The 15,996-nt window shown below is 45.5% G+C and overlaps 1 protein-coding gene across 1 annotated transcript in view; it reads right to left on the minus strand.

Annotated features, from left to right (window-relative positions):
• Nucleotides 1–317: 317 nt before the first annotated feature.
• LOC149340042 (uncharacterized) overlaps nucleotides 318–15,996 on the minus strand; it is a 34,734-nt gene continuing 19,055 nt past the window's right edge. The window contains exons 2-4 of the mRNA XM_089550629.1: nucleotides 3,318–3,628; nucleotides 1,711–1,755; nucleotides 318–1,203 (exon numbers count right to left, since the gene is read on the minus strand). Of these exons, the coding sequence (XP_089406755.1) occupies nucleotides 1,164–1,203; nucleotides 1,711–1,755; nucleotides 3,318–3,628 (396 nt within the window). The 3' untranslated portion in view covers nucleotides 318–1,163. The remainder of the gene's footprint in view (nucleotides 1,204–1,710; nucleotides 1,756–3,317; nucleotides 3,629–15,996) is intronic.

The raw sequence follows: 15,996 nt of genomic DNA on the forward strand, positions 1-15,996 counted from the left end.
GCCCGTGCACTTTCCTTTTCATCCTTCTCTCAGTCGCAACCAACCATCTCCTCCTTCAGGCATCCTCTCTTGCTTCTCTCTATGCTCCGTCTTCCATTCCATTCTTTCTACAAATCCACACACCAGATCTTTGCGGCATTCAAAAGAAGTTTTGTCTACTATACAGGCTGTGAAGGTAAAAATTTTATTGGTATGTGCGCTAGTGTACTTGCTGTGCTAGCACACTAGTGTGCATTTAAAGAAAAGAAAAAAAAGCAGTTAACTGGCTGGTGCCTGTTGGTATTTATTTTTTTCACAACAAAAACAATGATCAACAAGTAACCAGAGACTGCACAAAATTAGAAGAAATAGAACGCGGTGCGATAGATGGGCAAGGCTGCAGGGCGCATCTCCAGGGCACCAAACAAAAAGCACAGGGCAATCCACGGTTTTCGCTTTGACGAATCAGTGGGCAAACAGTACCACAAGTTTCCCGCGCATAAATAACAAGCATGCATTACAATCTAGCAAGCTGGAAGCTGAAATTTTTATCATGTGAGGGGGTGTCCGCTTATACTGCTGAGAACCGGCATTCAAGAAGAAAAACTCAAGTGGCATGCTAACCACCCCAGGCGAAGCCAAAGAAAATGCTAGCGCGTGCGCATCCTGTGAGTCGAGATGTCGCCTATCCTCTCCCAGCTTGTGTGCTCTTTTAAAATGTTAGTCGTACTCGCCAACGCAACGAAGTGTCCTGTAGGCAGAATTTCAAAAATCGCTTTGAAAAGCACTGTTAGACTAATTTGTGGACAACCAAATATATCTACCCATTATCTATTCGAGCCCGGGGTCATAGTCTGGCAACATTTCACAGAGATACTCTGGCTGAAGCACAAATTCAAATTCATTTCAAAATTGTCCAAGTACCATTAATCTGACCAAAACGTCAAAAGCCGCCCTCCTCACTCTAGCATTCGATTCCTTCGAACGCGTATTTGTACTCGCCTAGGCACCTTCACGGGAGTCAAACAAGGCACCATCACAGTTGTGGTCGGTATGTATACTAAGGCGACTTGGAAGAACCGACGATGGCTGGCAACAAATGACGTTTCCTAAGTGTCACGGCCCACTCTTCTGACAGGAGCCGGTTGCTGTTGTCGCAGACTACCACTGCCTGCTCGATGCCTTCACATGATCCACACGACGCCCGCCGGAATCATGTGGTGGCTGCGGAGAGGAAAAAGAGCACGTGGTTGTTTCACCCTGGACGCCAATATATCACGCCGCGGGTGGTATGGGCGATTTACTGTTTTTTTTTTCTTTTTTACTTCTCTCCATGCAAATACTACGAGCGGTGCTTTAAGAATAGATTCACTGATATCTGGCCTTATTCGACCCTTTCCAATAAAGGCAACAAGGAAGTCACGTCATGGGGCGCCATATTGAAAAACTTGTTTTGCTAAAGGGCTTAAGTTCATGACAAATTGTGCCATAATTCTTCTCATTTTTGTTGCTTTGTGATCGCACTAAGCACAGTGTCTTGCATAATTGTGATGCGATGGGTGCATAAAAATGGGGTCGATCTCCTGTTTTTCAGCTTTTAGAGATGTAAGTGGTTCAACAGGCTCAAGTTTCGGGAAGCCACTGCGTAATCCGCAAGGATTTCGCAGTCTGTTGTGAACTAAAACAAATATCAAATCTAAAATATAGTAAATACAGAGAACTGACACTCACTGCACTATATTTCTTCGAGATGGCCATGCTTCCAGATCGCCGCCGCTGAAAATGAAGCATATACCAGTTAACATCTTATTTATTTCTTTCGCTTTATGACTCAGCGCTTTAGACCATGATTTGCATCAGAGGCAACCCAAAGAATTTCCACAACGCACCCGACTACGAGCTACAATGTTGTAAAATTATAAAAGTGGTTATCTTCATGTTTACCGACAGTTCTCATATAAAACACCATAAAGTTAATTTTATTATTTGCAATAAAAATTGTTCAGCACGACAGTGCCGACGGAAAATCCAAAGCCTAATTTAACGTTTTCGTACGCTTGTGCTTACATGAATGTATAACAGAGCGGCCGGGAATTTTCTAGAAACAGCGCAAAAGCTCCGAGTACGAATTTCATTGTAAACGTTTTGGAATGGCTGACGTGTCCTCATTAAGCTACTTCTGAATTCCTTCTACACATTTCTTTTTTACTCTTCACAATGAAAATTCTTCTCGACTGCACCTAATAGAAGGCGTCGTTTTAGTTTTGAGTACTTGAAAGCTCACAAGGTTCGTATTCATTATTCTCAGCATCGAAAATGCCTTCTCACATGCGCAGGAAGTCGGAAACTTGGAATCGTTGGGTCCTTAATCAGCAGTCTGAATGACATTGTCGTGCTGAATTGATTATGATTGCCGCTGAGTGCGTCCGGCACTCATAAATTGTCAGTGATGATCAACAATAGTTAACTGTCTCTCAAAATTCTCGGCCACCTCCTCACATAGCATTTACAAAACAGGCAAAGAAAATTTCTTGCAGTATCTAAAAAAAATAAAAATGCATCTCTTCTTCCGGAAAGGCGGTCGATTGTCGTTCCCTCTGAGTCTCTTACGCTGCCTAATGTGCATAGCTAGGAATGCGCCGCCATTTACAAAGTTAAACCAGACAGACTAGTTTAGAGAACGCATCCGGCTGCAGGACTATTGCCCTCAATTTTCAATGTCTGCAGGTTCGTTTCTTCTTGGTAAGAGAGGCCAGAGAAGTAAAGTAGACAATCATACGTTCACTATGAAATGAACGCAAGTTGAGCGCAGCGACTTTGAGCGTTACTCTAGCTAAGAATTGGTGTTGTTCATGCAACCCACTAGCATATCGGTGAGCGAGACGCAGTGCACAAGACATGCTGAAGCAAAAGCGTATTTAGCCCATTTGATCAGCGCATCCACAAGAAAAGCATCGCTGCGGCCACTATCGAGAGATCTATAGACAGTTGAAGGCACTCTGGCACAGGCCCCGAGCGCATTTGATTTGCAAATTGGAGACCTTTGAACTGCAGGTGCTGAGTTTTCATCCAGAAATAACGTTTCTTTAGGCAATTGATAACTTAGTATTACGAAAAAGCCTCATGGGTCAACGCGGTCCGTGGTGTTTGCTCAGTGATGAAATTTTCTGCATATTTTACCAACGGGCTAGTTCGCACTCGCGGTGCTGCAGCAAACTCGAGTGCTCTGAGTGCACCAGCACGCCAAGGCACCATCGGCCATTAGAAGCAGAGAGGTGCTGGCGCCAGAGCACCCTTGCTCGCCGCCGCGTCCGCCGCTACTCACGGGCGTTCCTCACTTCTTGCCGTGGTCGACGGTGTGTCCCTGCCTGCGGTTGGGGTCTCCCTGGTAAGGCGTAACGTTCTCGCGGATGCGTCCCCGCGTGCCGATGATGTCGGTGTGGCGGTGGTTGATCTCGTCCGTGGCCGGGTTGTACATGTACTGCTTCTGCAGGTCGCGAGTGCCGAACACCACGCCGAAGTTTGTGTACATGAAGGTGGGCTGCTCGGGCTCGTATCCGGGGGCCACGCCCGTCAGGATGACGCCCGAGAGGCTGGGCACCGCCAGGCACCACAGCAGCGCCAACAGCAGGGCGACGGAAGGCAGCTTCTGCACGGCGGTTAAAAGAACATCAATTTTAGCTAGATCGGGGATATTATTAGTTTTTCGGCCTTTTACCCTTCGCCCTGTGGACCATTCAAAGCCCTTTTTGTGTTGCGTCACGTTTCACTTCGACATTTATTTGCTGATTAAATCAGATATCGGCGAAGGTAGCTTTCGATGCCGCAATCACAGCACACAAAACCTCGCTGAATTGACAAACATAAGAAGTGGGCGCGGCCGAAGCCATGCGACACGTTTGAGGATCACCGAGCTCCATAACTGTTTGTTGGTAGGACTAGCATCGAAAGTTCACGCGTGACAGGAGCATTAACCTAAAGCAGAGAAGAAACAAAACAAAACAAATGTTTCTGCATAAGCTACTCATGACTATCCATTCTGCTGTTTGTTCGGGTGCTACGTTTAATGTAGACTGTGAATAAAAATTTGGAAGGGGGAAGGAACCAGAATTCGCCATCTCATTGTCTCGGCATGCAGCAATATCGAATGCAATTTCATTCCAGAAGGAATTGTATTGCGGTCAGTGGTACTGGGTTAGAAATAACTGTTGTGCTGCAGGTACTTAAATAAATAAATAAATAAATAAATAAATAAATAAATAAATAAATAAATAAATAAATAAATAAACAAACGAACAAATAAATAAATAAAAATTGTTGAAGGCTGGAAAAGCCAGTAACACGGAACTAATTGCCAGCATTAAATTTCAATACTTCTGTTCCGATATAGGTACCTGAACCATTATAGAAAAATATGCAGGGTGTTTCACCTGAGATTTCCCACATTTTTTTTTAAATAGGCTTTTTGAGTTAGAAAAGTGCTTTTAGAATGTTAAAATTTAGAAATATCCATATAATATTTTAGAACTTAGAAAACGCGGTTACCCTCGTAGCTGTGGCCCAAGAAATGCGTCAGATGCGTCGTTTTCCCACGGTAGCATTGCATAGTCTTTACAGCGCCGCCATATTGTGCCACATGACCCCACTGTGACTGCTCGCCTTGCAGCATTGTGGCTTCGATGGCTCCTTAGACAATCGAGATTACAATTTTATTGCATGAGTTTCTGTATTCTAAGATTATGAACGATAACAGCGTTTCGCGTCTCCTTGCATCGTATTTCATCGCTGACTTAACATCGCATTTTCTCCAAATTTATTCACAACAAAAATTCACATTAAATCTGCACTAAATTTACATTACATTACACGAGTTGGGAAAAGCGAAAGGTTTGTGTACCACTGAATTGCCGCGAAAATAATACAGAACGAGGAAACGACGTCGAATGGGTAGTGAAGCCAGCGACCTCTTATCGAGGAACACTGCTATGGCGCACGCTACCAGCTTTCGGCAAGAATTCAGTTTCTCGATTACAGCGTTCTGGTCGAACGGAGACCCATGAAACGAAGTACCCAGCTATGTGGGGCTCCTATGTGATTGGCGCCCTTTCTTAAAGGCGAAAGGCACGGAACGCCAACGTGTCGTATATATGCTTGCGTGCACATGTGGTGACCGTCGGACTCTGTGCGCCATCTTCGCGGGTCTGTTTTATCGCAGCCCAGCCTATATCTTCTCCGCAAGCGACGACACGCACGAAGGCACACAAATCTACTCGTGAACGGCACTCCGCTGCGAATTCCAGCCTCCAGTGCGCCGGAAACTAAACGAACAAACCAGGCTAGCTCAAGGACGGTCTCGTTCGGTTACGCTCGCACGTAGCGGTGTTTGTACATAATGGAAACGGCGGCAAATGTGGGCACGGCAGCGCGGTATACGGCGGTGGATTGGTTTTACTTTTTTCAAGGAGGTGCCGCTTCGTATGCAGGGGTGAGCGATGTAAGGCTGCGGCGGGTGCAGAAAAGAAAGCGCTCCCCCGAAGGGGGCCATTGGGCGCAGATGCCCTTCAGCCGGCAGCCGAGTAGAAGGGGGCTCAGGCGGCGTGCTTGTCCGGTTGCGAAAATCGGTCGCGTCGGGGAGCCAACGGGTTTGTGCAGATAGCAGGGGGAGATCCGACACAATTCACGGTATGGGAGCCGGATAAAAAATAACGAAAAGGTGATTAACGCCCTCCGTCTTAACCGCGTTGAGTAAGCGCTGGCTCGCCAGCTGTGTATCTCCGACTGCACTGCACTTAGGCTGCAGACTTAGGTGCGAGTGCCGGTTAGACTCTTGGTTAAATCTCGAGTGCCGCCAACTCCAAGAGCAGACACGCTTGCGATTTCCTTCTGTGCGCAGGCTTCTGTGACACTGAGCTCACGTTCATATCAAGCCTGCCTAGTTTTGTTTTTGCCTTCTGGGTTATCAACTGGCGTTTACTGTCTTCTTTTACTTGGGTTTGGTTTACTGCATTTGACTCTGCCTGTTTGGCGTTTAGGTGTAGCGCGATTTTGGGGTCTGCTGTTTTGCTTTGCTTTTCCCACGCGCCGAACCACTTCAGATGATTACCTTTTTTTGTTTGTGTGTATAACGAAATAAGAAATAAAAGTTTAGATCGTCAAACTCGCGCTGCTTCAGCCTCTTTTCCCAAAAATGTTTTCAATGTTTATGCAAAGCACTTGTGATTCGAGCTAAACTTGTAATTAATAGTAGATAATTATAGCGACATAGAATAATAGTAATAATGTAAAACAGGCAATTACAAAATCCAGCGGTAATAGCACAGGCAATCGATAAGAACGGTGTCAGAAACTGTCATGCAAGGTCATATCCATAATAAGCAGTAACGATAATAAAGCTTCCATCTTAGGAGAAGAAAAATCAGGCTGTTTAAGTAAGTTCGCGAAAGTTACTACCTACAGGTTTCGCGCGCCTGTTTGCTCGGGGCTAGGCGATGCAAAAAGCGCAAAATCTAGCGTTGGTTCGGTTCACACGCCTTTTTCTTCGTTGAAGGAGGTGAAGCAAGGCGGAGCCTCTTTTCTTGCTTCTCCAATAAAACTGCAAGACGAAGGTGGAAGGCGGCACGCCTGTTTTTTGTTTTCAGACACTTCAGGCTCGCTGCCGCTGCCGAAGTGAACGCAGAAAAAATGCTCGCCTTTTCTCGGTAGGCCGCTCACGGTTCCGCAATCTTGGCCGGTAAAGCCGGCTGACGCATCCGTTAGGAATGCACACGGGCCTACCTTTGGAAGTGCGTGTCCTGAATGTAGAGCTCGTCCTAGATGGAGTGGACGCTGTCTCATTTCGTTGCCCTGAATGCCTTTCTTTCGTTTCGTGCCACAAGTCCCTTCAAAGCCCCTGGCCCTCGGAATTTCGGCCGCAGGCTGATTTTTTTCTCCAAACTGCGATCTTCTCCCTGTCTTTCTTTTCCCTTGCGTAAGCAGTACTACTAACTGAACTTCTACTACTAATAATTAAGTATCCACTACTCAGTATAGTATTAAAGCAATCAGTCACTAAAACCAAGAAAGTCAGAAGAGAAAACTAATTTAAGTAATTATCTTCGAACAGACGTCATATGCTGAGCCAGTGGTGTGCTTTAACACACGCTACGTCCGTCGACAAGGCGCTAAGCAGGTGGCGGAAGCTTTCAAGGAGAGCGTTTTGTACCGAGCAGGGCGACGCGGAAAACGCGTTTCTTTCCTTTTTTTTCCTCCTGCCCACTCAGCATTAATATATCTCGCAAACACAGACGAGACTTACGAGGGTTCCACTTATGATGGAGTGTTTGGTACTTTCGCTGAACTAAGTGCAGGAATGGTGGGACATCACGTATATTTCATTTTGCTTTTCCACTGGCTTCGCCGAATATGCAGCTTCGTAAGTGGGCCCTCCATAACAGAGCAGTGCCTTCTTTCGAACGTCAACCTGAGTGCATCCGCAAGTGAGTCATCTGCCGTCTTGACCGACGAGGCGTCTCCCTTGAATCCCAGCCGGCGCGACCTACCCACGGCGTTCTGCCGTGACGAGGTGGCTTGTTAGCGGCACGAGCCTTTGTGCGTCCGCGACGACTCTCTGCCACTCCGGTTTTTGCTCTCGCTCCAACGGACATGAGAAGCTGCAGCGGCTCCGTTTCCCTACTTCCTGCTCTGTAATTGTGTGCAGTGTACACTGTCACTGCAGTGAACAAATATAGAACCCCACCACGCTAACGGAAGGCGCCGTGTGTAGTCGTGAGGACAGGACTTCCGAGGTCAAAGCAGCGAAGGCTAAAAGGAGGCGGATGCACCGGCCACTTGTCACTGGCTTCACTGTGGCTCGGATGTCGTGCTGTGCGTTCTCGAACCAGGGGGGAACTCGTGAGCAGCTCTACCGTGACGTGGTTTGTTGCGATCTGCTATGGTGCGGCAAGTGACAGCAAAGCGCTTCCCATCTGCGGGAGCCAGTGACAGCCTATGTGCGCACGACTTGTAACTGCGCCGCCACCGTCGCCATTTTCTCTCTTTTTCTGCATCAAACGTGCGTCTGCCTTTACGCTCTGGCACTGGGCTGTCTCACCACGCAACCGCGACGCCTTCACGGTGCGCGCTGTTTATAGCCACCAAAACTTGCAGTCTCACTAGCTGCGAGCTTAGAAAGAGTTCAAGTGGGCACACGTGCTTCTTCGTGCACGTCTGGACTGCGCTTTCTTGGTTAGAAAAGACCTTATGCAACCAATGACACCAAATGCGCCAGCAAGCCACACCTCATGGTATATCAGGCGGTATATGCACCTTGTTGACCCTGCTACCTCTGGTCTCTTCAGCGGAATTGTAGATTGAAACCTAGCGTGCAGCGCGATTTATCTCCCCGCTGAATCGATCTGCGGCACGCTGCATTTTGTAAAGGCAAGCCAACGATGACGAAGATGATGGTGGTTGTGTCAGTAATGATGGAGTAGTGATAGGTGCATAAAATTACTTTTATTGAATAGTTATTGCCTAACGGGGCACGAAAGGCGCATTATACTAGGGTGACTTCATCTGAATTAAATATTTGGAGTATGCAAATGCAATTAGCCACGTACAAATTGAGACTTAATATGCCATCCGACTGGGCTTACCGGAGAGGTTAATTATTAATATCAAGGTGCTCTTCTTCTGGTTTTTAAGAGGCCATACACTGCAGGCACTTTAAGTGCTTTCAAAGCGATTCCCCTTATAAAAATTTCTATAGAAAGTCCATAGACTGTCTATAGACTTTAGTCTATGAAGTCTATAGACTGTCTATAGACAAATCCTTTAGACTGGTCTATAGACAGTCTATAGATTTATGGCCATACACTTTTAGTAGACTTTTGTCTATAGACAGTCTACAGACAAATGTCTACTGAAAGTCTATAGGTCTATAGGAAGTCTATAGACACATGTCTATAGACAGTTTATAGACTTATGGTCATACATTTCCTATAGAGTTGTCTATAGACCGTCTATAGACACTTGTCTATAGACGGACTATAGACGACCTATAGACTTATGGCCATGGACTTCCTGTAGATTACTGTCTATAGACAGTCTACAGACAAGTCTACTGGTCCAGTAGACATATGTCTATAGACTGTCTATAGACATTCCATAGGTGTGTGGCCTGGCAGTGCTATAGACCTTTGTCTATAGACAGTCTATAGACCTCTGTCTACTAAACTATTAGTAGACCATTATCTATAAACTGCCTATAGACAGTCTACAACCACTGAAAAAAGTCACCAGAGTTCACAAATGACACAATCAATATACTTACAAATTTAGTTTTATTTCCAAGCTATCCAGGCCGGGAATATGCAATACATGGACCATAAGAATGCACAATAACATAAATGTTGAAAGTAACAGTCCCGCTAGTTTCCTCAGAAGCATTCTTGCGGCCTGTTTGCAGTCAATCATCCGGGCATGTTCACCTGTACAGCACAAAGGAAAAAAATAACAGAGGAACTGAAAAAAATTCCCATACAATTTCTACACATGTGCTTTACAATGAAAGGCATATCCTGGATATGCCATTCTAGAAAGACAATCTTGATCTTTTGGTTTGGTTTTATGGGGTTCAAAGACCCAAGGCGACACAGGCTACAAGACGCTGAAGTGAAAGGCTGCGGAATAATTTCGGCCAACTCTGCAGAGTACACAAGCCTTTAGCATTTTGCCTCTATTAAAATGCGACCGCATAGGCCGGAATCGAACCTGCATCTTTCAGGTCGCCAGACGAACATGATAGCCACTGAGCTATCACGCCGGCGCAATCATTTCAGTAAATACACGACAGATTATAAGTGTCTTCATAAAACATTGTAACAAAGAACCGTAATCCCTGGAGCACTCTACTCTGAATCCAGTACTGATACTGATTTCTGTATGGCAATCCTTTTACATTATTTGTAACAGAAGACATTGAACAATTGTGCCACATATCTGCATTGACTCGCAAGGAGGTGTTAAGAATGCCACCTCCATAAAATTCAGATTCAGCGCACCTTACACAGGGATCCAAAAAGAAGAATATTGCAGCATTTATTCTTATAACCGCTATAGAAGAAGCGCTTAAAAATACCCTGCGTGAAGCCTGGTATACCCGGCCAAATTTTTAACTGGCTCTGGTGTTGCATCGCTAAATGCACCTTGTAAAAAAAGGTGCCTTTTAGCTACACTGCTGGCATATTCATGCTGTAATTTGACGAGTGAAATGTCATTTCGTGGTTCCTTTTTGTTCATATATTGTTTGAGTGCAGCACTTGCGTGTTTAGATCAACGTTATCAGAAATATTCGTCTGCCACTACAACAGCTGAAAAAAAGCGGCAGACGCAGCAATGGATCTGGTCCACATGGCCTCATCCTCTGGGTAAAGTACCACTCCTTTAATGGCGGACAAGTCGTTCACCCCGATTAAGTGCAAATGCGCCACCAGAATCACTGCTGCGTATTCCGCTTGTTTCGGCTCTTCGTAGTGGCAGACGATGAATATTTCTGATAACCTTGATCTAAACACGCAAGTACTACACTCAAACATTATATTAACAAAAAGGAACTATGAAATGCGATCTCACGCGTCATATTACAGCACGAATATGCCAGCAGTGTAGCCAAAAGGCACCTTTTTACAAGGTGCATTTAGCGATGCAACACCACAGCCAGTTAAACATTTGGCCGGGTGTACGTAAGCCGATACTCAAACGGGCACAAGCTATACAAAACCAGCAGGCAGAAGCAACCAGTTCACCACAGATTTGGGCCTATAACTTGAAGCACAAAGATGGAACAGCATACTCATGCATCTGCGCGTGCTCTTAGAAACAAGCGGGTTGCAGCGCTTCCATGCCGCGCTCATTATTCAGAAAACCCATACTGCACACAGAGGCTGCAGCTGCGCCGTTTCAAAAGCAGTCGCGAGTTTAAGACAACAAATTACTGTCACGATAAAATACCGTCTGAAATTCAATTAGTCTTTCCTTCAAGTGCAGCCCCAACAGCGCCGTAAAGAGGTGTGTTTCTTGCATGGAGGTAGCCTAACCCAACGCTGCTAGAAAAATCAACGAAAGCATTGAACGCGCTCAAAGTACGAAGTATTTAAATGAAGCAATTAGCGCTTTCAAGAGGTGCAGCTATAGTAACACGACAGCTTAATTTAATTTTAGGCGCAAATAAGCGGCGAATTACATCGGCGCTTTCGTAAGTTAGCAGTCTGAAATCAGAAACACATACTTTGCCTCTCGCGCAAATGGTATTAGAGAAATCTGTGCACGCGTGAGCGGGATTCATGAACGAACCACTCGGAAAGAAATGTAAGCCACCTCTTGTCGAGCCGACCTTTACCCAGCTTTCAAAATGAAGTGCCCGCAGGCGAGCGGGGGCGGCCAACGGCTCTGATGACAGACATGGAGGAATCCGTACGTGTGCAACGACGGGGAGACGGGATGGAGCTCGTGGGTTCTTCGCGGTGTTTGAGCACGCCGGCCAATCGCGCGGGCAATGAATTTTATACCATCACACTAAAAGAATTCCTTCAGCGCTGCTTAACTACAACTTTGACAAACGTCTCGCGCTCCAGTCTGTAGCGTTACAAGACACCTTTGCTGAAACGTCGGCGCCCATGACGCGCACCGAGCGAGCGTCCATATACGTAGGAAGGAAATGCACACCTCAAAAAGAACAGCACTCCAAGGTCCAGACAAGCGATAACACAAAGATTAGAAAATAAATGTAATCCACCACAGGACGAGAGTGTATGTAAGTACGTTTTCGGAGGTGCAAAGTAAATTGAGCTCACACGGCGCTAACTACCGCACAGTTCCATTTCGGCCGTCATTCACAGGCTAAACGACATTTCTGGCCGCGCGTCTAACTTGAAACACGAAAACTCTAGTAGACAGCTCGCGAGGAGCGGCTTATCATCAAGGGCATCGCACAGACTGCCTTTCCGCGCGTTAGTAAAGACAGCGGCACAGAGATAAGCGGCATTAGTCGAGAACCCGATGGCTTCCGCCTTCGAAACGAAGATAGGACGTTTGTCACTGCGCACATAATCTGTTCTGCACACACAGCTCTGCTTAGAGTGGTTTAGGAGACCAAATGAATAAAATATAAACGTATAGACTTACCGTAAGCGGACGATGCAGCTGGATTTTGAAGAAAACGTAATCCGCGAAAAAAACGCCGACTCCACCGATGCAGGATGCAGCCACGCACAGGGTTGTTTGCAGCCCGAATGATTTTCCGCCGTCTCGTGGTAAAACGTGAAACAGAAACCTATTTCACGGTCGTATCTTTATCGCTCGCACTCTTTCCGTGTGGAGCTTGATCTGATATCCAAGACCACAGAAGGTAACTGGTTTATAAGCGTGAATTCTTCGCATACCCTCTAAAAACCTTATTGTTTTCGTGAAAAGAGAACCGAAATCTAACTGCTTGACTGTATACGCGCCGCATCTCCCACCGAATAGTATGTGGTACAATTCTCAAATAATAATTATAATGTTGCATAGCATAACGTCTTTTTTGCGTGTGTTCGTGTTTAGAAAACTGATATGCTCGACATCAGCGTGTCATCGGCTCCGAAGCAACAGGTGCAAGGGTAGGAACGAAAAAATACTGGCTTTCTGATTGTTGCGTCGGTGAACTTATTCACGTGAATACAAACTGCAAAGGTATAAATGGGAGATGTTAATCGCACAGAGGACCAGGCTCTTTGAGACTATTCTGAGGTGTTTCTAAGCGATGGGCGCTTCCTTGAATTCTCACACCCGTCTTTCCCCCTTTATTTTCAGGACGTTTTAAAGAGAAATGTAGAAGCGTTGATGAAATGTGTCTGATTTCAGCGCGTTGGACAGTAACGATCGAAAGATGGAATGGAACTGTGTCGAGCGATTCCTTTAAGGGACAGCGTATTCATTCGATGTAGTACAGTTTGCGGCGCCTTTACTTCAAGAACGGCTGCCTTTCCGCGGCTTACTTGTTAGCATTAAATATTTAACTTTATTGACAATATACGTCACGATATAACGAAAAGGAGCTTGTCAAGGCTCCCGAAAATATACAGGTGGGTGTTGTAATGTCCTCACGCAATACTTTTTTAATTTCCGTAATAGCGAAGGAGGTGGAGGACTCCCGACATAGTTGCGGTTACCAGATGCAGGTCCCCGCAGCATGCAGTGCAAAAATAAATTGGCATTGTTCTATACTTAGTCGAAAGTCAGTGTATCGAACATTGTTAGATAAAATTAGGATTGTTATAGACTGGTCTATAGACAGCAGACTATCTATAGTGTACAGTGCATAGACGAAAGGAAATTGAGGTATTTGTAGACTGTAGTCTATAGAGAGTCTATAGACCGACTATAGACGATAGGAAATTGAAGCAGCTATAGACCGTAGTCTATAGAGAGTCTATAGACCGTCTACAGACGAAAGCAAATTGAGGCTATAGACCTTAGTCAATAGACAGTCTATAGACCATCTATAGACGAAAGAAATTGAGCCAGCTATAGACTTTAGTCTATAGAACGTCTATAGACAAAAAGAAATTGAGGCAACTACAGACCTTGGTCTATAGAGAGTCTATAGACCGTCTATAGACAAAAGGAGATTGTGACAGCTAAAGACCTTAGTCTATATCGAGTCTATAGACCGTCTATAGACAAAAGGAAATTGAAGCAATTATAGACTTTAGTCTATAGAGAGTCTATAGAGAAAAGGAAATTGAAGCAGCTATAGACCTTAGGCTATAGCGAGTCTATAGACTGTCTATAGACGAAAGGAAATTGAGGTAGTTATAGACCTAAGTCTATAGGGAGTCTATAGACCGTCTATAGACGAAAGGAAATTGAGACAGCTATAGACCTTAGTCTATAGGGAGTCTATAGACCGTCTATAGACGAAAGGAAATTGAGACAGCTATAGACCTTAGTCTATAGATAGTCTATAGACCGTCTATAGACAAAAGGAAATTGAGATAGTTATAGACTTAAGTCTATAGAGAATCTATAGACCGTCTATAGACTAAAGGAAATTGAGGCTGCTATAGACTTTAGTCTATAGAGAGTCTATAGATAGTCTATGGACAAAAGGAAATTGAGACAGCTATAGACTTTAGTCTATAGATTTTCTATAGACTGTCTATAGACAAAAGTCTATAGTCTATAGGATGTCTATAGAGTCTATAAAAAGTCTATAGAAAGTCTATAGACCATTTTTATAAGGGTCAAGAGTAACTGCCAAGGCGGACAGACAGAAGGACGCGCCACCTTGTTCCTATGTCTTTCTGTCCACCTTGAGCATCGGTTTTGAGGTGTACTGTGATATTAGTCCTGCGCCAGACCACATCGTCATGCGCAGATGTATGCAAATAGGCAGGTGAACAAGGGAGCCCCGCTGCCCTCTCACGACCAGCGATAGCGAAAACAACATCGCCATCGCACACTTCACAGCTGCGCTGCTCCTGTCCTCACTCGAATACTAAGGTAACGGTAAAACATTTTTCGACATGTGGTTTTGTTTTTTACTTGCGAATGATAGGCTCTAGCCTCTGTGTTAGCGCTCCTTAAATTCTGGTACAATTAGTGTGCATAGTGTAGATTAGACCAGCCCGCTTCTTCGCGGCTTGTGTGATATGTGCGTTTTGGTCTCCTGCGCGTTTTGTAATTTTGTTTAACGTCTCCATTACCTGTACTTCTTACAATAGGAGAGCTGTCAAGTCTGAAGCGTCACGTCTCTTTTATATATCCTTTCGCTTCCTTTTCTTTCCGGCCGCTGAGAGCCGATGTGACACTTCCCGGCCTCCTCGTTTTCCCCTTTAGATTTTCCTTTGTATGTCCTCATCTTTCAATTCAAGATAAAATACCACGCTCACACAGTCCTTGTAACTTAAGGACAGCCGCGATGTTCCTGCTTGGCAGCCTGCGCTATACCCATGTGTTTGGCGTGCGCCTCGTTTCTGCAACAAAAAGAAAGTTTCCCGCATTTCCTTTTCCTCCCTACTGCTTGCGCCTTGCTTCACTACACCACGAAGGCTAGATGACGTTTTTTACGTCATAAACGACCTTGTCAACGGGATTCCCTGTCCGTTACTGAAAACGAGGCTATATCCTTCGTGCATCGGACTGTTTCTCACAGGAATCTCATTAGATTTCGTTGGCTTTCGTCTACCCTGGTAATCGGTTTCGCTTGTTTGTTCTGGCTGTTGGTTTCTCATGTTGTGCAGAATACGCTGTGGGGAACATCCCATCTCACTGAATTCCTCTCGCGCTCCCGGTACAGAATTCATGCACGCGAGCCGCCTAGCGTTGATGCGTCCAGCACCATGGCGGATGAGAATGTTGTGAAGAAGGGAAGCTGATACTTCTATTTGGCGAGAAACCACGCTCGACGGGCCTCGGTATGAACCGTCAACGAACTGATGCCTCGTGAACGTCTCTTGCATTCCTTGTTTCGCCGTTCCCGGAGTGTCTCAATAGATCGAAGCCGGACGGTCGTTTTCATTTTCCTTTTCCGTCTTTCCATTTCCCTTAAAGTAATTTCCATTACCAGGGAAGGACTTTTGCAGATGACAGGCAACAATGGCCGCCACAGCCCGCACATGGTTCATCGTCACATCGACGCTCTGGCAGTCAGTGTGGTGTCAGTCTTATCGGCCGACTTGAGCCATCAAGCAGGTGACACTAAGCGCGGCAGTTCGCTTTGTATATTTTTTTTAATTTAGAGAGAGTGACGCGACCTTGGTCGATCTTCCTTGGCTATCTTTTCTCTTCAACCTCCTGCGTGGTTCCCGTGGCCACAACCGAACGGAAATACAGTTGAATGAATAGCGCCGGATTCAGGTTCAGCCACCCGGGTTTTTACTTTCAGCTTATACAGTGAGCTGAGGCTCTTCTCCCTCCGTTGTACTCAGGCGCTGACGTAAAAGTTTACTGCATTCGTGATATCGTTTCACCAGGTTAACATACGGCCCTCGACGAAGA

This window comes from Amblyomma mixtum, chromosome 6 (assembly GCF_055824585.1).
Source record: "Amblyomma mixtum isolate Tamu chromosome 6, ASM5582458v1, whole genome shotgun sequence".
Lineage (NCBI taxonomy): Eukaryota > Metazoa > Arthropoda > Arachnida > Ixodida > Ixodidae > Amblyomma > Amblyomma mixtum.